This window comes from Triturus cristatus, chromosome 3_1, assembly GCF_964204655.1.
Source record: "Triturus cristatus chromosome 3_1, aTriCri1.1, whole genome shotgun sequence".
NCBI classification, from domain to species: domain Eukaryota; kingdom Metazoa; phylum Chordata; class Amphibia; order Caudata; family Salamandridae; genus Triturus; species Triturus cristatus.
In genome coordinates, this window is record NC_140583.1 from 308600085 (window position 1) to 308625998 (window position 25914).

Here is a 25914-nt window from a genome sequence, read left to right on the forward strand (position 1 = left end):
TAATTTTCGGGCGTACGCAACGCGAACACACAAGGAGGGAAATAGTACGGGGGCCCTCCTGGCTTGGTTGGCTCGGCAAGATACAGCGCCGCGCCCGATCACGGAACTCCAAGCCCCAGATGGGCAACTTAAATATTCGCAGACAGATATCCTCCACATCTTCCACGCATACTATGCGGCCCTGTACCGAGCCCCGCGGATCGGACCCACGGGAGACCTTGCCGGTTTCCTAGGTGGGGCGTCCCTGCCCAAGATCCCCCCCGCGCTCGGGAAGGACCTGGACGGGAAACTTAAGCCGGTCGACGTGAAGCAAGCAATCAAAGCCCTGGCGCGCGGGAAGGCACCGGGCATGGACGGACTCCCGATCGAGTACTACCACACATTCGCGGCACTATTGGCGCCACGGCTGGTCTCCATATACGAAGAGGCAGTGACCCACAGAATGCTCCCGGCCTCGATGCGGGCGTCGATCCTGGTGACCTTCTTAAAGCCGTACAGAGATCCCGTACTCCCGACATCCTACCGGCCAATAACGCTCCTGAACACGGACTGTAAGATTCTAGGGAAAATCTTAGCGGACCGCTACAGCCAAGTCCTTCCCACACTGGTGCACACGGACCAGTGCGGCTTCGTTCCCCGGCGTAACACCTCACATAACTTGTGCCGTTTTTTCCACGTTCAGGATCAGGCGAAAGGACGATTTCCCAGAGCGGCATGCCTGGTCCTGGACCTGGAGAAGGCGTTTGATACCCTGCAGTGGTGGTATCTATTTGAGGTCTTGCAGCAGATCGGTGTTGGTCCCAAGTTGCTAGCCTATACTCGACTCCTGTACGGAGGCCTCACCTCTAGGGTGAGACTTGGCAAACTTATATCGGCGCCATTCCCAGTGACCCGTGGAACCAGACAAGGGTGCCCCCTCTCTCCTCTCCTCTTCGCCCTGGCGATGGAGCCCCTGGCCATACGACTGCGACGGGAGGGGGAGACATGGGGGATACCCATAGCGGACGTCACCCATTGTGTGTCACTATATGCGGATGATCTCCTGATATATGTCCGCGACATCACAGCCGATCTCACACCCATCTGGACGACACTCCGGGAGTACGAAGGGCTATCGGGGCTCCGGGTCAACTGGGAGAAATCGTCCATCTTCCCTCTGGGCGTCCAGACGGAACCCCTAGAGATAACCCTGGGCGATCAGACGCTGGGATGGGATGGAACGGCCCCCAGATACCTGGGAGTGCGCCTATATCATTCCCCCGGTGACCTCTTCGAGGGGAACCACCGAAGAGCACTGACGAGCCTACGATCGGCGGTAGGGTTTTGGAAGACATTGCCACTAGCTCCCATAGGACGTGTCGCTCTGGCAAAAATGATTATGGTCCCAAGACTGCTCTACTTCTTCACAAACCTCCCTATTGTCCCGCCGCGATCCTTCTTTCGGGAATTGGACTCGCTGTTGACGGCTCTGATATGGGGGGGCGGCCGACACCGAGTAGCGCTGCGCACACTGTACCTCCCCACGACGGCCGGGGGCCTGGGGGCGCCCTCCTTTGAATCGTACTTCCTCGCGGCACAGCTCCAGTGGCTGTCCCACTGGACGGCGGAGAGACAAGTGGGGGAGACGATCACGGAGAGAGGCAAACTACCTATGCATGAGATCCGCCGACTGCTCCTGCCGGGCTCCAAACCGACACGCACGCATCCACTCCAGGTCGCCATCGCCCGCAGATGCATGATGAGGGTTCATCGCATGTCAACGGGCAAGCCACTATACTCCCCCCTGCTCCCCCTGGTGGGCTTCCCCCGACGGAACGGATGCTTCAACGCGAGGGCCCTCCAAGTGTGGACAGATCATGGGATCACGGAAATGGAGGCGTTGTTCCAAGAGGGGCAACTGAGGACATTTGAGCAATTGATGGAGTGGCACGATCTCCCCCAGGGGCAATTTCTGACACACAGACAGCTGCTGATGAGTGGCGACCGTTTCTGGCGCGCGCGCAATGGGGAACCCCCGACACACCCGGTGCTCCACACGGTGCTGCGTATGGGAGCAGGCAGCCATCTCATTACCTGGCTCTATAAAGCGATCCGGGAGCTCACAGACACCACCCTGGACAAACTGCGGGAGACGTGGGAAGACGATGCAGGCAGGGCATTCCATGATGCGGAGTGGCGCAAAGCCCTGGAGTCACCGAAAAACGTGTCCAGGAACGCGCGCTTTAAAAATATTCAATTTAATATCCTACATCGGGCGTACCTTACCCCAGCCAAACTCCACCGATTTTACCCCGATACACAATTCGAATGTCCCCGCTGCCACCAGGCAGACGCCGACTTCAAACATATGTTTTGGGTCTGCCCAGCCATACAACGTTTCTGGGGCGGTGTACACCGAGCCGTTCGAGCCGCGACCGAACTCCAGTCCACCCCCACATGGGAGGAATGTGCACTGGGGATCGCCCCGAAGAGGAAATCCGCGAAAGTACAGCGGAAATTCACCTCCTTGGCCCATCTCCTCGCGAAGAGAAACATCGCAATGCATTGGAGAGCCCCAGAGGGGCCGTCTGGCCCGGCATGGGTGGGCGCGGTACTCAAGTGGGGAGCGGCGGAGGAGGAACTGCTACGAGAGGAGGAAGCGAAGGGCGCCCGCAAACACCCGATATCCATGGAGTGGGCACAACTCCTCATCCTGTTTAAGCAAGCAGACAATACAGGGGACACCCCAGACACGTCACAGCCCTCTCCCCGCACCCCGGCGACCCCCCCCGACCGCCCCGGATCAACGGAAGACACAAACAACCCATAGGAAAGACAACATACCCAGCAGCGAAGGCATGTACAGACCCGGTCCCCCGGCTGGGCGTTAAATGGCAATCCGACCACCCGCCCCCTCCCTTCCCCCCTGGGGAGCCTTAAAGCACACCGCATACACCTACCACCAACCCGTACATACTGTGTCATAGGAGCACCTCGCCCGCCGGCCTCACATCCCCCCTCCCCCCCTCCCACACTTCACGCACTTCCTCCCTTCCTCCCATAGCATACCCAGTTTCGGGGACCCCCCCCTACCCCAGGGCCCTTTCCAAACGGCCTCACAGGCGTAGATGATCCCAGTTGGCGGTTTACATTCTGTTGTTCTAGTTACACGACATGCTAGGGAATGTGAGACAAGAGGAGACGCTAGATAGACCGTGATGGGAAGATAAATTCACCCCTGATCGAGACTGCAGATATAGACACGACCAGGGCGTTAGCCAGGGAGACCAGATGATACCGGCACAGGGGAGGACAGATCTCTCGAACCATCGGGGAAGACCCGATGGCTAATGGACTACAGCTTCCACACACTATGTCTTTCCCAATGACCCAGAATGTTACAATACAGCGATTCAGACTCATATCTGTGAATGTTTCATATGATGTAATATATGCAAAACCCTAATAAAAACATGTCAAAAAAACAAAAAAAAAAAAAAAAAAAAGTAGGGGGTCACTGAAAGGCATAAATGGTTTTGATGTACAGAGAATCAGAATTTGGGAAATGTTTATCAATTAGTTAGCTTTACCCTCTTTAAAAGGCAAAACCAATTCTAGGACATCAACTGCCTTGGACAGAACATTGTTCAAAGGAGAAACAGTCCTCTGAAGGGGACCACAGGGTCATTCAAGTTCAACATATGTATGGATATGGAATTTCTATGGCGCAAACCTAGCCAAAATGCATATTAACTCTGGAAAAATAGCCAGTTTGCAATTTGAAGGCTTATAAAGAGACCTCCATCAGAAGCTGAAGGTGAGAAAAGGTTATTCGTGTCATTTTCTTCATGAAGACCCTGTTTGCGTTTGGATCAAAATGGAAGTAGACCCAAAGCTGGCCTTCAACGTGTGTTTGGCCTTTGCCAACATAATCCTCATTCTAGAGTACTCCGATAGTGGATCAGAAGGCTGTGCCATGTGCAGAAATTGAAACCAGCACAACTAACAAAGGGCAAGACGTTGGCTAGAAAAGCATCAGGAGCAGTGCTTAATTTGCACAAAAATAAGTGCCAGGGCCCTTGTAAGGAGGCCACTGCAAGTTGCATCAGCTGCTGCTGGTCCGTCTAGCTTCCATCGGAATCCGGGATCAGGTGCTCTCCCTGCTGGGCCCCTTCTTTTCTAAACAGCCTCAGGCGGTTGCACTGGGAAACTATGTCTTACCTTCCTTTTCGCTGCCATGTGAAGTTCCTCAAGGATTTTCCCTGAGCCCAACGCTTTTTAATCTGTATGTCACACCCCGTGCCAGATTAATAAAAAGCTATAGTCTTGCCCTCGTATTTTATGCAGACGATACACAGATTATTGTCTCAGTGAGCAGCTCATTCAGCCCTACAGCCATTAGCTTTCATGACTGTATGAGCCATTTAGCCAACTGAATGACAGACAATTGTCAGAAGTTGAATTCATCCAAGACTGAGGTTTTGGTGTTGGGGAACAATCCCTCATTCTGGACAGATAGCTGGTGGCAGGTCCAACTTGGTCCTCTACCTAAACCAGTGCCTAAAGCCAAAAACTTAGTAGTCATCTTTGATACGAAGCGGTCTTTTGAAGCGCAAACCAATTCGGTCACCCTTTGCTTGCTTTTTTATCCTCAAAATTGAGGAAAGTTCTTCCCTCAATACCAATGAATTTAAGGAAAACTGTGGTAGCTGTGCTGATATCTTCAAGACTGGACTACTGCAATTCCCTTTTTACCAGTGTCACAAAGCGCAGCATTCAAAAGGTACAGATTGCTCAGAACGCAGCAGCAAGAGTACTCCTAGATATCTCTAAATTCAACTCTGACTATACAGCTTTATTCCATGTACACTGGTTGCCGTCAGCCAAGAGGATCCAGTTTAAATCACTTTGCATTACCTTTAAATCCCTTAAATTGGGGCCAACACAGCTGGTGACGTTTCTTATGCCATATTGTGAGAAAGTGCCCTCTTTCTTGCATGGTATGCCTTCACTTTTTGCTGATGTTCTTTGACTGAGTGTGACCTGGGCTCCTTCTAATCCGTTACCCAGGGCCTATGCTCCTTCCCTAAAACTGCATTGAAGCCTAAACCCAATTGGCATCTCTGGCCACATGTCAGCCCCTGGTAAATGGTACCACAGGTACCCAGGGCACTGTGATCATAGAACGCCTCTAAGGGCTGCAGCACTTTTTGTGCCACCCTTAGAGTACCCTGACACTCACACACTGCCTTTGCAGGCTGCGTGTTTTGTTGCAGAACAAAGTGAGGAGTCGACATGGCACACATCCCTGTGTGCCATGCCCACAAACCACTGCCCTGGCATACAGCAGTCACCCCTCTAGCTGGGTGCCCTATGCCAGTGGTGAGGGTACAGATACATGAGCCCTGTACCCCTACAGTGCCCAAGTCCATTCCTGGGCACTGTACGTGCAGTGCTGCCATTAAGAGTATATGGTGCTGGGAGTTTGTCATTACGAACTCCACAACACCATGATGGCTACACTGAAGACTGGGAAGTTTGGTATCAAACTTCTCAGCACATTAAACCCACACTGATGCCAGTGTGGGATTTAAAGTAAAATGCACAACAGAGGGCATCTTAGAGATGCCCCCTGAAACTCGACCAACTTCTAGTGATCTGACTGAGTGGCTGCCTAGACTGCCACCATCAGACATGTTTCTAAACCCCTGGGTCGAGAGCTGCTGCTCTTGGGGGCCTGAAACAATGCACATCCTTGGACGAGGTGCCAAGCCTCCTCCCCCAGGATGGGCAGGGTTCACGAAGGAGAGGCTTCAAAGGCATGCCGCCTTTGTGAGCCTCTCCAGAGCATTTGCTGCTTTCAGCAACTGGTCCCCACTGGTTCTACCCCCACTTTGGGCATGAGAATCAGCGGGAATCACAAGTGAGGAAGAGAGGTGTGCCCACCTCTGCCAACCCCACCCTTCAGGTGGGGGAGGCGAGGTGAAGCACAACCTCGAGTCCCCGCCATCTTGAGGATGGGGGGACCCAGCCAACCAGGGATAGGCTCCTGCCCCCCTCCCACTGGAGAGTGGCAGAAGAGGGGGTGCACCCACCCCAGGGAAGGGACCCATTGGTCCCTGCCCTTTACCTACCTGTAACACCCCTAAATGTAGTATTTAGGGGGCACCCTGAACCTTCCTTCCTCAGATCCAGCAACCACAAGAAAAGAAGATAAGAAGGACGAAGAGCCGTGCAGAGCTAACAGGAGGCTGACTTAGCCCCAGCCCTACAGGCCTGTCTCCCCTCGAACCTGCTCCTGCAAAATCCCAGTGTGTCCTGCAGCCAGCAACCTCAAAAACCCCGGAGGACCTGCCTGCCTTCACTTCAAAGACTGAATCTCCCGTGAACACCGGACTTGTTCAAACCGCAGGTTCTGGTGCCAGCCAGAGACCACGAATCCAGCCCACTCTGCATCCGCCGAACCCGGCCCGAGCTAGAGTGGAAAAACGCCACGAGTAGGCAACCCCCCCCTCCCGGCGATCCTGACCCGAGATCCAGCGACCCCTGACCTGCCTCAATCCTCCAGACAACGCCTGCAGCCTCAATCCAGAGGACCCCCTCTACCAGAGCGGGTAAGAAAATCAGACGTTCCAAGGCACCCCTGCACCCGACGGCCTTGTGTGCCCAAACCAACGGTGCCTAATCAACCCACGACATCCCAACTTATCCCTCGAATTGGTGGTCGCACCTGGAAGATCCTCGTCCCCGAGCCTGCAGTGTTTCTTTGTCCCGGAGGTTCTCCATTGGAAACAACAGGGCACCCGACCTCAAAACAACACCCTGCACCTGGCCGCCCTAGTGCCGCTGAGGGTGCAATTCCAGTGCATCACTGACCCTGGGAGACCCCGGAGTCTAACCCCACAACCTTAACTCCCACAGTCGTTTACTTTCCTGCAAACCGATAACCTGTTTTTCCATAGGATAACATTGACAATTTTCCCTCCAAAAAACGACTAAGTGTGGAGTTTTGAAAACGAAAGCTACTTTAAAAATCGTACAAATAACCAAAACGGGTTTACTCACCTGTTTGCAGGGAATGTCCCATTGCTGAATCTAGGTAACCAGCACTGAGTTAGAAAAAGTAACGTGAAAAGTAACTTGCCTGCAATTTACTGTAGAAGCCCATTCATTTCAATGTACTGCTCCAAAAAGTTTCTAAGTGTGGAGTTTTGAAAACTGAAAATATTCTTTAAAAATCATGCTAATAACCAAAACGTTATTACTTACCTGTTTCCAGGAAATGTCCTAGTGCTGAATTTAGGTATCCAGCACTGAGTTAGAAAAGTAACGTGAAAAGTAACTTACCTGCAATTTACTGAACAAGCCTATTCATTTCAATGTAATGTATTTGGTAAGTGTTGCATACTACTGCTCCCCTGTAAATCAAACAAAATACCATTTCTATTGCATTTTCAAACTGTTCTATATCCACTAACTTATTACTGAATAGTATTTAATGCTTACTTGTACCGTGCTTGCTTGGTTCTAAAAATAAACAGTAATTTTTATACAAACGCAATTGACCCAGAGTTCAGTTCTTGAGTGTGTGAATTCATTTGCTTAAAACTGTCGTCTGATACTGCCTTATTGCTCGACCAAGCTACCACTATTAGAGAGTAAGATCCTAACTTTAACCTCTGCCTAACTCTGGGGACACTTGGACTCTATACACACTATACCTCATTTTGGTGTAGTATATATAGAGCCAGTTTCTTACACATATATTCCAGCAAGATCCCTTTAGTCAGCCAAACTTAGAAACCTAACTGTTCCTAGAGTTAGTAGGGCTAGGTGGGGTGACATGCGCTTCACAACTACAACAACTAAACTGTGTAACTCTTTGACAACCTCGCTTAAAAAAAAGAGACTGGCCTGTTAAAATTTAGAAAGGGCTTAAAAACATGGCTTTTTAAGGCTTAGTTCAGTCTGATCTGTATGTGCCAAGGGCAGCGCCTAGACACCCCAGGGTATTTGTCGAGATTTATAAATTCATCATCAACGCTGCCAATGACAGTACCAACACAACTAGTAACCAACACTCTACTACAAGTGTGACAGTCCAGACTATTCCAGTCACCCAAAGTTAGAAGTATAACATGGGCAGCAGGTATAAGTGCTTTTTATTGTATATTGAATTAGTAAGCAACTGTTGGTGTGCGTTGCTGGTTCACTTATGACATACGAGAGATATTGAATGAAGAACTCTGTAGGGCACACTTGCTATTACAAGGAGGGATATGACAGTTTATATGACCTGCCTAGGCTTGATGGAATTACTGACCATAACTGGGGCAGGATCTAGTTCAATAATAATGTAATAATCTGAGATAAAACAAAGCACTGAAAAGTTTTGAATCTATGTATGACAAAAACATCCTCATTCCTATTTTTTTTTAAAAGTTATTTGCTCTCATATTGGCAAGCAGAGAGTATGGATCTGCGTCAAAGGATGTTGAAAAAACAAACTGACATCAGAGTGGCGCAAGGTGCCATATACAGCTCTGTGATGTCATATCCAGAGGAGGAACCAAAGATGCTGCAGAGCCATGGGAAAACCTTCTGCACAGGAGAGCTATTTCAACTTTTCTAGTTCCAATCATGCCCCTGGAGGAGTTTTAATAAGTGAGCAATCTGTAGAAAGGAAGATTCATTAAAAATATGCATTAGTGTATGGCGGGCAAAGGTCCCATCTTGGATCTTCCATGCAGGTTAAAAGAAAGCTCCAACCACCTTCTGCACTTTGTCTCAAAATGTTGAGGCAGTTCTAGTACAGATGTTTGTCCTCTACGTCTCTCAGAAGATCTTGGTCGAACACTCTGGTTCTTAGTCAGGAGTCCACCTGCGACAGATGAAATATCTTGTTTCTAGTGCAAGTAAGCGCTGCACTTTATTGTAGAAAAGGCAGAAAGTTCTACGGGCAACCTTGACAGGCAGCAACTTAGAATTATGGGATTTCTTCCACACAATCAGTTCCCTTGAGGGTTCCACTTGCAACTACAAAGATAGAACACTCACCAGCAATAAGAAAAGACTCAACACATCTTCAGTTGGATAGCATAAGTTATCACTTCAGCACTACAATTAGACTTTCAGCATTAAAATATTTCTAGGTCCTGTGTCAGCTCCCTGCTCAGTCTAGGAGGTCTCGGATTCTGCTAGTGGACTACTGCTAACGCTCGCTCCAGCGCCAGCCTAATTCCCGTTAGCCAAGATTTCGCCGTTTTTCACTTGTGCCTACGGTTTTATCTGTTTTGTGTTCTTTTCCACCAGCTCTGCCTCTTGCTATCGGCAAGTGAGCCGGCCTGCCTCGCCACTCAGTTCCTGCTGTTTCACTGCTCGGTTCCCGCTGCCTGCTTCCCCCCACCCTCCCAGGGCTTATTTAATGGTGACTGCAGCGCGACCCTAATGAGCAAGTCCCGTGCCAGCTACCCACTCAGTTGAGTACAAGGTTCTCCAAAGTCGGTTCAGGAGGGCCAGATCCATGCCAGATTTAAAGATAACAACGTTATCTAAATGGGGATATGCTAAAAATCTGGCATGGTTCCTTCCGCCCCTCCAGGACACACAGAAATCACACCTCTCCTTAGGAAACCCTCTGCTGACCTCCAGAACTACCGCCCTATCTCGCTGCTCCCTTTCCCACAAAAGTCCTCGAGAAGACCATCAACCAGAAGTTCACAGAACACCTGAAGAGAACAACCTATGTGACACTGCCCAATCCGGATTCCGTACCAACCACAGCACCAAGATCGCTGCCACGGTGATATCCACATGCTTCTCGACAGAGGAGAATCAGTGGCCATGATACTCCTCGTCCCCTTCACGGTATTCACAACCGTATCCCACCACACACTTATCAAACGACTGAACCTCAACGGGATCCGGGGGGACACCCACCGAATCCAAGAACAACATCTACAGTGTCCCATCTACATGACACCGTTGGCCAACAATCAGATCCACAACCTCAACATGTTATCCTACCCAGAAGACACACAGCTCATCCTCTCTCACTCAGCAGACCCCAACACCACGAACATCAACTTCCACAACTGCATGAAGAACGTCGCAGACTGGATGAAGACCAAATGTCTAAAGCTAAACACTGACAAGCCTTTGGAACGGCTTTCATCTCCACCATCGCACATCACCCTCGCTGAGGGATTTCAGGAAAAGACTCAAGACCTGGCTTTTTGACTGAGCCCCAGTAATCCAGCACCTGGATACCCTCACATGTGATTAGCAGTGCTTTACAGATGTTTGATTGATTGATTAAGTACGCTTTAGGCCCTCGTGTGGAAGGAAGTCACCAACCTCTTAGAAATGAATGTAGGTCTACCAAAATTCTGAGGAGGAGGCATAACCAATAAACTGAAAGGCTTGAATCAGCAACTAAAACCACAATTACAGAACTCTTGACTGTGGTAGCAGTAGCTCCTTATGTGTGGAGATTGTCCTCCTGTTCTTTGTGAAAGTGCTTTATTTGCATTCTACTCTTGGGCCAGCCAGAAGAACTACACAGGTGTAAGAAGGAATGAGTCCTTGGGTCCCATCAACCTAACCTTGATTTAATGGTTTTGAAGTGGGATATTGTTTCCCTGAATGGCTGAGAACCTCTTCAATAACAGAAATGTGTTAATCACCATTGCTATATCTGAAAACTGCCATCAGGGCTGAAACTTGAGACTTGGACCCCCTCAAAATAACAGATTCTGATGTAGTACCAGGTCTACTCAATAAGGAAGGAACCTGCACTGCCTACCGTAGTTTAGGGGTAATGGGGGTTATTAATCAATCAGGATAAACATCTGGAGCTGGGAGAGAGGAAGGAAGGTCAAGCACGCATAACTTCTCATTGACCCATCATACAAGACACTTTACAAAGAGGATCAGTAATGCGTTAATGGGGAACAGTAGGTGGGACCATAGAGATTTTTCTCACAAATGTATTGGGGGATCTAGCGTGCCAAACTATGATTGCGTCTCACAAACTACAGATCGCAGACTGGTACTAGGAGTTAAAGTGTCTCTCAAAATAACATGGAGGAATTGCTAATCTACTTTACCTCAAACCGCGTCACTTCTTTTCGGACGGCTGAAGAAATACGCTCAAAGTCTCTCTCATACTGCGTAACACGAGATTCCCACTAAAGAGGGGGTGAGAAAAATTATAAATAAGATTTACTGCTCAGATTATGCCAACGCAGAACTGACATAAAACATTGTTCTTTAGGCACTTAAATATTGAATATTAAACAATGTGCCAATCACCATTTGCAAGTTACGCAAGACAAATGTTTTCCAATAAATCTTTCTTCATGAGAATATTGTTAGCACGAGTGTGAAGCCTAGAAAAGTGACTAACTTCAGTGTGGTTCTTCTGAAATGGCATAACTTATTTGTTTATTTACGCAGTATGATATATTGCCGGCAAGAGTCAAGGTGTTTTTAAAGATTTAGGTGCATTACAAAATGTAGAATAAGTGAGAACATACAATATATTGTTACATCTTTGGAGAACATATAGGAGCAAGTGGTAGAGTCACAGAATAATGGTTAGTAGAAACATTGCACTTTCTAATCAGAGATTGAAGACCAGTTTCTGAAATTATCTAGCATAAAGTGAACGAAAAAAGGTGCTTATATTTTTTTTTATTTTTCAAGTTTCAAGAACGGGTTAGTGTGTATTGAGGGGGTGTTCAAATTACAGATTATCTGTCAGTTATCTGAGAAAGGAAGAATTTTATTTGTTTCTTGACATTTGGTGGTTCTATGAGCCTAGTTCCAGCACTTCGCAGGGAGCAGCTATACTTTGAGAAAGGTATCTCAGGGAACAAAGGTGCACGGCTTTGCAGTTTATAGAGGCGATTATGAGAACATATCTCACTACCATCCAGTGGCGGCTTGTGGCTTTTTAAAGTGGTGTGGCGTAAAAGTCACCGTTGACTGTCACCAAGTGAGCAAATCGAGTGACAGCAACAGACCCAATGTTTTTTTTTTAGTCTAACGGATAATGTCTCCACATTCACTAGGTAGGCAAGCGTATGCAGATGGACTTTACATTAATTTAATCCCAAAACATGACTCTGAAGTGGTGAGAAGGCAAATTGCAATCACTATATTAAACAATTTATGTACATGATTGATAGCATTTACCCTTTTGTCATAATTTACAGAGTAACTTCATGCACAGAATAGTGTCCTTTCACTTGCACATTAATTGCATTCCAGTTTAGTTAATAGAAGTATGCTATACACAGTACAAGGTGTGGTTACAGAAGTCTGAGCGAGTAACTGACAATTTTCAAACAGAAAACAAACTAGTTCATGACTGATTAGGGACGGAGGGTCCGGTGGGCCTCTGTCCCCTCAGATTTTGTTCATAATTTGGTTTCTACCTGCCGAGCCGATTTTTATTCATGTCTTTCAGAAGAGGAGCTGACGCAGGGTATTATTAAGTCCTTCTTAAATATCTGCAAGTTTATTAAACCTGCTCTTTGTAAAGTAGGTACAACTTCTTCAACCCAAGTAGTTAGATGATTCGATAAAAAGTGCTATAATCTTCTGCACAAAACACCCCAGTGTCAGGAGAAGGTTAAAAGAGCTAGGGCTAACAATAGCTTGACCTGTAAGGACCATAAGACCCAGCTTAAAGAGGAAGCCTGGGATAAACTTCTGACTGCTAGTCAGCAGCGCAACAGGGCTGCCTTTTGGAGAGTGGTAAATTGTCCCCTTTTTAATAGCGACCAACTCTCTAATCAGGCATCCACCATCACATCACAAGCATGGGTTGATAATTTTAAGGCCATCTATAATCATGAGAAGGACGTGGCCAAGCCGGCCAAGATGGTGGACGCATTTCCCTAGTGCTCCGCTCGGCAGCCCGCACAATCGCCAATAATCTATGTCCTAAACACCCTGAAATCTGCGAAAAGTGGTACCTGAGCGGATGACACCCTGAGAGACACCCGGCGAGCCCTGGAGTGTGATCGGGGCGACGATTCGGGCGTCATGAGTGGCTCCTGTGGGGTCCCCGCAGCGATGTCAAAATGGCCGCGCCTCTTGGATCCTGAGAACTCACTGCGGCTGTAAGAGGATCGGAGGATTGGGCAGGTGGTCCCTAGCCCCTGGACGCTGCGGCAGTCTGGAGACGATTGCAGTGCTTTCCGAGATGTGTGGGTGAATCCGGACGGGACAGGTGAGAGCGCTGCTCGCAGTCGGCTGAGTCCTGGGAAGCTGACACGATCGCTCGCAGGCCCTACACAGTGCGACCCCCACGCACGAGGGTAAGCCTAGTGGCTCTCACGCGAACGCCGGGTACAAGGATTAGCACACTACCCAAAGCGCACCTGAGCGAGGCGCCCTCCCCCAGCACGGCACCGGGACTCGAGGCGGGACTTAGACGGGCCGACACCCACGGACCCACTGCGGAGCACTGCGCAGAGGCAGTGGGGGCCCTCTGAGGGGAAGCTGAGATAGCATATGGGCCCCACATGAACTGACACCCGCATGGTGGGCACGACCAGCGAAGTCTCCTGCATACTCCCAACGCGAAGAAATCTACGCAACCCAGTATCGAACCCGGGTGCAGCCACCTCCCCTCACACGGCGCCAGGACTCGAGGCGCGCGGCGGGAGGTAGGGAAATATCGGTAGCCTGTACTGATCATAAAAGACCCCATAGACTCACTACTATATCCACGTGGGCCTGGCCTGCTGTGGGTATCACAGAGCATCCGACAGACATGGGTCCAGGAGGTTCTGCCTGGCGACGCCCCCGGACACCACCTGTGGCTCCCCTTGGGCCTCCCGGGACACGGACACGCTGTCGAGACCTGAGGCCGTTCTGTGTGACGGCAGGATTAGCGCCTGCCACGATCTGATCGCAGACAACACCGTGCACAGGGCCCAGCTCTCCACAGAAACGAGATCGGGCCCCTCTGCTGGAGTGTTCGAGGGATCCTGACGAGACTCAACGACCTTCTCCCGCTCTATGGACCCCTGAGCCCTACCAACAAGACGCGGGGCGTCGGCCGGTGGATTTGGATTGGGGGAGTCACGGTGCACCTCTACTCTGCTGCACTGAGACCCGGAGACCACTCTTTTCTACCCCAAGGTGATGCCAGGACTTGAGGCGCAAGGCGGAAGATCGGGACACGTGCATTCAATGACCCCCCCCCCCCCCCCAAAAGAAGGGACACAGAGGCTTGCATTCTCCTCGTCGCCTCTCGGAGGTATTTCCAGTTAATGTAGTCACGGCCTGTCAGGTCAGGGCGGGTACCGGACCGGGCAGTGGGTAATCCTCAGCTGTGACAGAGCTTCCACTTTCAACGAGACGAGGAAGGGTGGCGACAAGCAGAAAAGCACAGGACACGACAGTCCGCAGGCCCCCGGGCGCATAGTGGTGGAGCACGGTGCAAGAACCCACCCGTAAATGACAGTGAGGAGTAAGACCGACAGGGGGCGTCAGCGCGTAACAGGGACATCGCAGGCCCCGGGGCCAACAAGAACAACCTCCCTGGATCCTAAAGTCAACCAATCGGAAGGGGAGCGCTCTCGCTCAGAGTCCATGTCTGACAAATTGGACGAAGTCCTCACGGCCATAGAACATTCAAGAGTAACCATGGAAAATAAATTTGGAGAATTGGCCACAGATCTTAACCTGCTTCGGATGACCACAGGAAGCTAGCGGACAAAGTCAAACAAGGGAAGAAAACGATGCAAACCTTGGAACTGCAATTACAGCAACAACAAGGCACCTTACAAGACCTGCAATCCCGGATGAAGATCCTGGAAAATAAAACAGACGATTTAGAAGGGCGCTCCCGCAGGAGCAATTTCCGCATGCTGAATCTGCCAGAGGGAGTGGAGGGATCAAACCCTATCCTCTACATCGCAACATGGAACGAGACGTTCACACCGGCGGGGGATCTGACCCCCTTCTTCTCTATAGAGAGCACACCGGGTCCCAGCCCGCAGGCCACCGCCAGGATCGTCGCCCCGACCATTCCTCCTGAAACTGCTCCATTACCAAGATAGAGACACTATTCTCCGACAGCAGGGGACACTTCGAGTGGAGGACGAACAAGTCATGCTATTCCCGGGTTACTCCAGAGCCGTTCAGCAACAGAGAGCCACCTTTTTAGTGGTTAAACGCACCCTGCGCCAAAAGAATGTACAATATGCTGCGCTATTTCCAGCCCGCCTCAAAATTATTCACGACGGAACCCAACACTTTTTCACAGACCCCACAGAGGCTAGTACATGTGTGGAACAGCGTTTGTCAAACCTGGATAATCCCAAGAGTATGCAAACCTATCGACCGCCTGGCCGCCCGAGGCGGCAACACAAAAGTCACCCTTACACAGCTAAGCCCACGATCTGACTCAGCTACTAACAGCTCCTCCGATCTTTAACAAATCATAGAGGGATGCAGGAAGGCACTACAGGCGGCCGCAGAGGTGACTAACAGGGGAAAGTTCGGATGGAGAGAGAGAGGCCCACACCTGTTCACCTCAGAGGAAGAAGGCAGTGACGTGCACACTTCCAGTGATGGCTCAGTAACACCCCCAATCGTGACCCTCAAACAGCAAACACATTGTTATGACACTCACGGTACGCCACGATGTACATTGGGTAAGATATTCTCTGAGACCTCAACACCCGGAAAGGGGACATTGCACTGCACAAGCGAGGCACTGCTGCAGGAAGTCCTGAACACGGCAAGATCGAAGACTGAATATAGAATTGTACTGCAGCGGTGGAAGGTAAGGGAAAAGACACCCTCTACAGTACTAACACACAGTCAACTGGCAGGTGGCCGCGGTGGTGGCAGCTGGCAGAGACTGACAGCCACTTCCCCCCAAGCAACAAACCAAAGTTAGCACATGAAGTGCAGTTTGGACCTATCGCCTCGAGTAATAGGTCCCCCAAGTTAGGAATGTTTCCAGTTGTTTAACCTTACTCCCCCCCTCTCTCACGTTCCCCAAGCACCCCTAGTGGAGCAAATGTACGGAAATGGTAAATATAGAACACACACAGGTGGCTGGCACTCTGATGGGAGAGGAGCACGGGGGTGGATGGGACATTGCGCCAGGAGAGGCTCCGATTAGGCACTGGACAATATGGCAACCAAGATCCCCAACACAGATTTAAAAATCATCACATCAAATGTCAGGGGCATGCACACGGCAAACAAACGATACGCCATCTATGCATACATAAAGAATCAGCAAGCGCAGATAGCTCTCCTACAGGAGACACACCTGACAGCGACAGAGGTAGATCGCCTACATAAAAAATGGCGGGGTATTATTTGTGCAACAACATACTCCGCATTTGCTCGGGGTGCCCTGATTTGGATTAGACCTGGGATTCCCTTCAGGGAGAAGTCACAAATAGTGGACAAAAAAGGCCAACACTCTCTGATGGCGGACTATAAGAGGGTCGGTCAATACTGTTGGGAAGCATATACACCCCCAATGAAGAGCAGGACCAATATTGGAGCCGCCTTACATGAGTACTCTCACAATACACATCAATACCATGGCTTTTGGGGGGGGGGGGAGGGGGATTACAACTTTACCCTAGACTTCCGTCTGGATAGGTCTTACCCCCCCACCGGCGCAATCACCCGCACCCAAATTGACGGAGCAATTTCGAAACTGGGTGGACCACTGGGCATTGGTAGACGCCTGGCAAGAGCAGAACCCAAACGCTAAAATATACTCCTTTCACTCCGTCCCACAATCTGCGGGTGAGGCTAGATAGATTCCTCTGCTCCACAACACTGCTCCCCAAAATACAACACACAGAGTATCTGGGTAGAGTCTTGTCAGAAGATGACGCACACATAGTGATCCTCAGATGGAGGCCACCTCACCCCCCGTGCCTACCTGGAAGCTGCCACGGGAGTGCCTCACTGATCAGGTGTTCTGTGTCACACTTGGGGACAACAACCAAGAACATTTCGCACTAAATGCCGGTACAGCGGCATCCAGAGTGATAGAATGGGACGCGTTTAAAGTCGAAGCCAGGGGACACTGCATCCAACAAAGAGTGGGTGTATGAAAAACACTAGAGAGATCACTAAAAAATGCGGAAACAACATTGGAGGACCTAACACAAAACATGGATAAAGGGGAAGCCATCCCAGAGCAAGTGGCGGAGGCCAAGACATCTCATGCGGAGGCCATGAGGGACCTCCGCATATATAACTTTAGGGTATATGCAGCCAAGGTGCATCAAGAGGGTAATAGAGCGGGGATACTCCTAGCCTGGCTCGCTAAACAAGAGACAGACATGAAACCAATCACGGAGTTAATAGATAAGACCGTCACCCCTAAACATTCACAAGTAGATATATTACACATTTTTCATGACTATTACTCAGGAATCTATTGGGCCCCGACGCAGATACCACGTCACATGCTGACCCAGTTACTCCACCCACTATCTATACCCCGCATCTCACCCGCGGACAGAAAGGCGTTGGAGACGAAGATTAAGCCCCCGAATGTAGCCCACGCAATCAGATCACTGGCGCATAATAAAGCGCCGGGAATGGATGGCTTTCCGCTCGAGTACTATAGCATCTTCTCAGCCCGGTTGATCCCCCGGATCGTGTCCATGTACGAGGACGCGCTGAATAGAGGCTCGCTCACAGGCTCGCTCAGGGAATCTATCCTGGTGACATTCCTAAAGCCGCATAGAGACCCAACGCTCCCCGCCTCATACAAACCGATAACATTGCTAAATGTAGACTGTAAAATACTATGTAAAATATTAGCGGACCGTTACATCCAAATTCTCCCACCGTTGATCCACCCAAACCAATGTGGATTCCTCCTAAGACGTAACGTCTCGCAGAATATACGCAGGCTGTTCCATATACAGGATAGAGCAAAAGAACAGTTCCCACGCGCGGCGTGCCTGATTCTGGACCTTGAAAAGGCCTTCGATACATTGCTATGGCCGTATTTATTCGCCATCCTACGTAAAATACGCGTCGGACCGACCCTAATGGCGTATACACAACTCTATAAAGGCCTCACTTCCAGGGTGAGAATAGGTAAATACATCTCTGCTCCATTCTCGGTGGAACAGGGGACCATGCAAGGGTGCCCTCTGCCCCCCTCCTGTTCTGGCAGTAGAACCCCATGCCATACGCTTATGTCAGGAGGGCGAAGCCTGGGGTATTCCAATAGCAGACACGGTGCACTGTGTATCATTGTATGCAGACGACCTTCTGATCTATGTTCGAGATGTCACAAATGACCTTACCATATGAGCAACACTACAAGACTTCGCGGAGGCCTCTGGCCTCAAAGTCAAATGGGACAAATCTACAATTTTTCCACTGAGCCCTCATTTAGCCCCCCTGGACATATCAGTGGAAACCCAGAAACTCATCTGGAGTGCTGCGGCACCTCGATATCTGGGGTAAGACTATATCACTCTCCAGAGGACCTCTATGAAGGGAATCACCGCAAGGCATTAGCGGGGTTACATGTGGCAGTAAACTTCTGGAAAACACTGCCCTTGGCCACCATCGGGCGCGTAGCCATAGCAAAGATGAATATGGTTCCTAGACTACTTTATTACTTCACCATTCTCCCTGTAATACCACCACGCTCCTTCTTTCGGGAGCTAGACATGTTACTCACAACATTGATATGGGGGGGGGGGGGGGGAGGAGGGTGGTCGACACAGGATAGCCTTAAACACACTGTACTTACCCACGGGGGGCTGGGAGCTCCATCCTTCGAAGCATACTTTCTGGCGGCTCAACTCCAGTGGTAATCTCATTGGACGGCAGAACATTACATAGGGGAAACAATCACCGTCGACGGCAGAGTACCTCTTCCGGCCATCCAGAGAATGCTAATGCCGGGTACCAAGCCTATAAGCACATACCCCCTGCAGGTATCTATAGCCCACACGTGCATGTTGCAAATTCATCGCATGTCGAGGGGAAAGCCCCTATACTCCCCACTACTCCCACTAGTAGGATTTCTCCGACTGGATAAATATTATACCTCTGGGGCCCTCCAGGTATGGACCAATCATGCAGCGACTGAGGTCGAGTCCCTGTTTGAGGATGGGCAGCTAAGGACATATGCCCAAAAGATTGGATGCTATAATCTCCCACCATGCCAGTTCCTGATGTATAGACAACTCTTAGATAGCAGCCTACACTGCTGGGATCTTACCGAAGGGGAATCCCCGACGCACCCGGTACTACACACAATTCTGCGTATGGGAGCGGTTAGAGATTTAGTTACCTGGCATTACAAAGCGATCTGGGAGCAGATCATTACTCCATTAAATGCGTTACGACAGAAATGGGAAGACGAGGTAGGACGGGTGTTCCAGGACAAGGAATGAGAAAAGGCACTGGAGTATCCGAAAAAAGGTCTCCAGGAACACGCGCTTCAAAAACATTCAATTCAATATTTTACACCAAGCATACCTCACACCACACCGGCTCCACCGTTTTTATCCTGATACGCATTTCGCGTGTCCCCGCTGCCAGGCCCCTGAGGCAAACTTTAAACATATTTTTTGGGACTGCCCCTCCATCCAACAGTATTGGGACAAGGTACACCAGACACTCCGAGCGATGGTCAATCTGATGGCCATATCCACATGGGAAGCATGTGCCCTGGGAATCATCCGCAGGCGGAAGACCGAAAAGGTATAGTGCCGCTTTGCATCCCTAGCCCTTCTCTTAGCGAAACAAGTAATAGCCATGCATTGGCGGGCTCCAGCAGGGCCCCCAGAAGCAGCCGGGGTAGGCGCCATGAAAAAGTGGGGCACGGCGGAAGAAGAGGTACTACGAGATGAGGTAGTAAAAGGGACACGTAAACATCCCATATCTATGGAATGGGCGCAACTATTTCAATTCACACAGGAGGCAGCGCCGGTGGTATCACCGATGGCCTCACAGTCTCAATCCCAGACACCGCCCTATTCCCCATGGGACAGACAGTAACCAACACAAGGCAGAATCAGGACACAAAGCCAACTATATATTTGGGCAATACCAGACAGGTTCCTCCATCTCCCGCAGGCGGTCTCCCCGACCTCTCTCTCCAGCAGCACACTAAATATGGTCCATAGCCAACCACACAACTGATTGTCACCGATATACATTCAGACACCTCCCCAACCTTCACCCCCCGGTTCCCCCTCCACAGTTAACAGTTCTGTTTCTTCCCCTTGGTATCCCCGAAACCGACCTATTCCAACTGGGAACGCAATCAGGAACCCAATTTGAGACGACACACAAAGGTAGAGGTAGGGACGAAACTCCGACCCACATCCCCGGGAAACCCACTTAACCAGGCTCTACGAAGCATACAAATATACGTAGAGTTGAGCTGAAGGGTAATCCCCAGAATATCTCACTGTACCTTATCCGTTGTGTACGATATGTGATAGGATTGTGGATTTTCTTGGAAAATCCCCAAAAACAATTTTAAACAAAAAATAAAATCTATAATCATGAGAAAGAGGTTAGTGAACCAAAGGGTATGAGGGATGGTCACAATTGTTTTTCACTTGCCCAAGGTTACTGCAGCCATTTCCCGCCTTTCTCCCAATAAAACTCCCGGGCTTGATGGGGTGCCAGGGACCTTTTTAAATCCTATATTGAGCTTTGGGCCCCTTCATTAACCCTGCATTAAACTCAGCAGTCAATGGCCCCCTCCCATTAACCTGGTCTTAATCATTCATAGTTCCTGTTTTTAAAAAGAGCAATAGATCGGACCCCACCTGTTTTATGCCCATATCTCTGATAGATTCAGAGGTAAAAATGATCGTCCGGATCCTATTGGACTGTCATGCACTTTGGCTGAGAAGCAAGGCATTTTGTCCGACCTTCAATACGGGGTCAGGGCGGGGCACCATAGAGCAAAACCTGAATCTCTATTTACTGATTTGAATGTATACCAAGGTCAAGAAGGGGGCTCTGCCTTTGATAGAGTCAATCGTTCCAGACTGTGGACCATGATGGCTCAGATGGGAGTAGAACCTGCGTTAATTATCTGCATGACTTACATAAGGACCTCTCAACTAGTGTTAGATATAGGCCTAATGGTGAATGCACACAGCACTTTAAACTGCAGCGTGGGGTTCGTCAGGGTTGTATTCTAGCACCTTTTTTTATTTAATTTTTATATTAATCATTTAGAATTAGGTCACTGACATACTTGGATGCCCCCAAAGTAGGTGGCTGTTCAATTCCGGCTCCGCTCAACGCAGATGACACCATTTTAATTACTCACACGGCCAAGGGACTACAAAGACTTCTTAATCTTTTTATCGATTTCATGAACAGCCTTAACCTCTCCACCAATTTTTCGAGATCACACGTGATAAAGTTTGGCGACCCCAAAACTAAAACGATGAAATTTATAGTAGATGGAAACCATATTTGTCAGGTGGATGAGTTTAGGGGTTTATATTTAGGGGTTCAGTTCAATTCAGGCCTTAATTGGCATTCACTTATAGTCCATAATGTGATGGCTTTTAATAGGGCAATGTTTAGCATAAGTGATTTCTCACGTCGGTTTGGGCGCACCCACATAAAATCTGTCCTGGAAATTGTTAAGGCCAAGTGCATCCCAATAGCCAGTTATGGCTGTGGAATTTTGGGTTATGGACCTGTAGCCCCAATTCGAATAGCGGAAAACAAATTCCTAAGGGGTCTATTGGAAGTTCCACAAAGTGTGCCTTATGAAATCGTCCACAAAGATATGCGATTGGGCTATATCACCGACCAGCTTCAACTCTGTCCGTTAAAAGTTTGGCTTTTAATTTGGACAAAGGAGGAACTTGGTTTTAACAGATTAATTATACAAGACTTTCTGAATATGGATAAACGTTCCTAGATTCTGGCTGGCTTAAATCTCCCATGATATGACATCTTTAGGGAGGCCTGACCTCATACTAATCCTTGTAGCATAGTTAGATCTGAGATTAGATGGGTCACTGAAGCGTTCAAAGACAAGATGGCAACTGATCGTGAGGACATAGCACTACAGAAACATTGTGTGCTACATGCAATACTAGTGAAAACCGTGAGTGGCCTGGAATCCTATTTGATTTGGAAATTGTCTCACCATCAGTGACGACTATTGATATATTTTAGGTTAAATCTATATCCACGATTAGTGCCTTTAAACCATGGCTGTTTAAGAACTCTATGTTCTTATATGATTGTGATAATGTCTCAGTCAATGACACCTTACATATTGTCATGATTTGTGTGAAATTTAATCAGCTGCGATTTAAATTTATACGTCCGCTCTTAAAGCCGATTAATTTTACCCAAGTTAGACTTGCATTATTGCATTTGCAGTTTTTAAATAAACCTACAGTGTGTTTTTTGTTTTTAAATAATCTTTTGGGGGTTTTAATGCAAGTATAATTTTTTTACCTATGCTGGTTTTTGTGCTCTATTTTAATCTGTATTTGTCTTTTATGATTCTATTTTTTTAAATCGAATGAAGAATATATTGATTGATTAACTAGTTCATGGCCTCTAGGCAGCAGTGCTTCAGACAAACTAAAATACAAAAAAAGACATGGTATTGGCATTAATCATGCAAGTAAATGTATGCTGAGGGACTTTACATGCAAATAGAAAGGTAATATTTCTTTTAATGTTAGTTGCAGCTCTGCTACGGGACTACCAATGTTATTTCAACATAGTGACTTTTTATGAATGACGCTGGAGTGGACTGTAGTTTTGTGCCCTAGCCCACAGAGACTAGTGGCAAGGACTGTCAAATTAAATGATAGTGTGCGTGCTCTTATGGCGCAATCGTGTTAGTAGCCTCCTAAGACTAGTTTGCCATACTGTAACACACCAAAAGAAGGTGCAATATAAAACAGCAGTACGTTTCAAATATTAACCACATGGAATAATACCATAGGTAACCTGAAAAATATTGCCACATGCTTTGGCATAGCCAATAGGTCTCGTCTTTGGGGCCTTATAAGTGTTAGCTATTTACAGTATGTTGTTTTTTTTTGTAATTTTTCGTGTCGCATTTACTCTTGTATAGCGTTTCATCTTAAAGAGCTGACAATAATTGACAGTCAGTAATAGAAAGCTCATAGACGCATCAAGCTACAGTTAAGCATCACACTATGGAATGCAGAGGTTTACTTTACCTGTTCAAGCCACCCCCTTAATTACATAGGCCCGCACATTTTAGAAACCACCTTCCCCTTCGCCACTTTTTTTCAGCCCATAAGGCCCTGCTTGTTAGGTCTGAGGAGTTACTTAAACAAACCAAAGTGTACTTGGGGATTCGCATCTTCAGAGGTTCCGGTGTTCCGTAGAACATCAGCCGATGCAGTCTGCAGTACTCGGAAATCTACCAGGATTTGGGTTGTGTTTTTTCTGGAAGGAATATGCTACTTACCAGTAAGCATCAGTTCTTGGCATGTAGAGCTGCAGATCTACACACTTTTGCCTAGATCGCCATCTGGTGTTGGGCCCGGATGTTTGCAGTTTGTTTTTCCTCTTGGAAAGTCTTTGGAAGTCACAAGGTTGGTGACTCCTCCCTTGGTTCGTATTGCGCATGGGCTTCGGCTCCATCCTCAGATTGTTTTTCACCAACAGGGAAAGATGGAGCGTAGTAATAACAGTGAAGAAACCCATGTGTGTTGTATCTAAATAAGATAGACTGGAACAGATACAGGTAGCCGGGGAGGCAGGTGGGCGTGTGTAGATCTGCAGCTCTACATGCCAAGAACAGAGGCATACTGGTAAGTAGCATATTCCGTTCGAGGCATATGAGCTGCAGATTACACACTTTTGCATAGACTATATAGCAGTTCCCAACCTTAGCGGCAACCACCGTTATCTGTTGCAGTGGTTTGAAATAGTGTTTTTAGTACAGCCTGGCCCACACTAGCTTGTTGCTTGGTTTGCACATCTACACAGTAATGTTTAGTGAAAGTGTGCGGTGTTGACCATGTAGCTGCCTTGCAGATATCATCTAATGGGATGTTCCCTAGAAAAGCCATAGAAGCCCCTATCTTTCTTGTAGAGTGGGCTTTAGGGGGAACAGATAGCGTGCGTTTTGCTTTGTGGTAGCAGATCTGTATGCATTTTACAATCTACCTAGCTATCCCTGATTTAGAGATGGGGTTGCCTTTATGAGGTGGAGAGAAAGAGACAAACAATTGCTTTGTCTTCCTGAAAGGTTGTGTTCTCTGGATATAGTAAAGCAAGGCCCTTTTAACATCCAGTGTGTGTAGAGCCCTTTCTGCAACAGTTTGAGGTTGCGAGAAAAAAAACGGTAATTCTACCGATTGGTTTAGATGAAAGGGTGAGATGACTTTGGGTAGGAATTATGGGTTGGTACGTAGGAGAACCTTGTTTGGGTGCATTTGGAGAAAAGGTTCTTGTATAGTAAGTGCTTGTATTTCACTGACCCTTCTAAGGGAGGTGATGGCTACAAGGAAAGCTGTTTTCCATGTGAGGAATTGCAGTTCGCATTTATGCAAGGGTTCAAAAGGTGGTCCCATTAGCCTTGTGAGCACTATATTTAAGTTCCACACAGGTGAGGGTGGCACTCTGGGGGGAATTATTCGTTTTAGGCCTTCCATAAAGGCTTTAATGGCAGGCACTCTGAAAAGTGATAGGTGCTGTCTGTTTTGTAAGTAAGCAGCAATTGCTGCGAGGTGTAGCCGAATAGATGTATATGCTAGGTTACATCTTTGTAGGTGTTGTAAGTAGCATATGATATGCTGTATGGATGCGTCTAGAGGGTTGATTGTGTTGTTATGGCAGTAAACAACACATCTTTTCCACTTGGAAGCGTTGCAGGCTCTAGTGGTAGGACGCCCAGCTTCTCTGATAACATTCATACAGTCGGGGGGAAGGTTAAGGTATCCGAACTCTAGGATTTCAGGAGCCAGATCGCAAGGTTGAGCTGAGCTGGGTCCGGGTGTCTGATCTCTCCATGGTTCTGGGATAGGAGGCATGGTGAGAGGTGTAATTTTTGGTGTGGCACTACTGAGAGTTCCAGCAACGTGGTGTACCATGGTTGTCTGGCCCATGTTGGAGCTACTAGAATGAGTGTGAGGGAGTGCTGTTGTATCTTTCGCACCACTAATGGAATTAGTGGGAGAGGTGGAAAGGCGTATGCAAATTTGCCTGACCAGTTCATCCATATCGCATTGCCTTTGGACAATGGGTGTGGGTATCTGGCGGCGAAGCTAGGGCATTTTTTGTTTTTGTGGGTGGTGAATAGCTCTATTTGTGGATGCCCCCACATTTGAAAGAACGGGTGAAGAACTTGCGGGTGAAGTTCCCACTCGTGGATCTGCTTCGTCTGTCTGCTGAGTAGATCTGCCATGGTGTTCTGGACTCCTGGGACATGTTGGGCTAGGAGAAAGATTTTGTGTGGAATTGCCCATCTCCATAAGCTCTGTGCTAGTTGAGAGAGCTGTGGAGAGTGTGTGCCGCCTTGTTTTTGGATGTAGTACATGGCGGTCATGTTGTCCGTGCGGATAAGGACTGCCTTGCCTAAAATCTGTGTGTGAAAGGATTTTAGGGCTAGAAAGATCGCCAGTAGCTCCAGATGATTGATGTGGAGTAACTTTTGTTGCGGCGTCCATGTGCCTTGCACTGTGAGGTGTTGAATATGCTACTTACCAGTATGCATCTGTTCTTGGCATGTAGGGCTGCTGACATTCATATCTGTGCATAGATCGCCGCCTAGTGTTGGGTCCGGATGTTTGCACGTTGTTGTCCTGGAAGAGTCTTCGAAGTATCCTGAGATAGGTGACTCCTCCCCTGGACCACAGTGCGCATGGGCATCCTCTCCATCCTCAGATTGTTTTTCGCCATTGTGGCAGTGATGGAGTAGAT

General features: G+C 48.5%; 1 protein-coding gene and 1 long non-coding RNA gene across 3 annotated transcripts in view; one reads left to right on the plus strand and one right to left on the minus strand.

Moving 5' to 3' along the window:
• SNX1 (sorting nexin 1) overlaps nt 1–25914 on the minus strand; it is a 732138-nt gene that overhangs the window by 79633 nt on the left and 626591 nt on the right. For both annotated transcript variants that reach the window (XM_085643997.1, XM_085643996.1), the window contains exon 13: nt 11088–11168. In XM_085643997.1, the coding sequence (XP_085500123.1) occupies nt 11088–11168 (81 nt within the window). The remainder of the gene's footprint in view (nt 1–11087; nt 11169–25914) is intronic.
• Nucleotides 1–25914, plus strand: part of LOC146860156 (uncharacterized) — a 208188-nt gene that overhangs the window by 15320 nt on the left and 166954 nt on the right. The gene's annotated exons all lie outside the window — the stretch shown is intronic.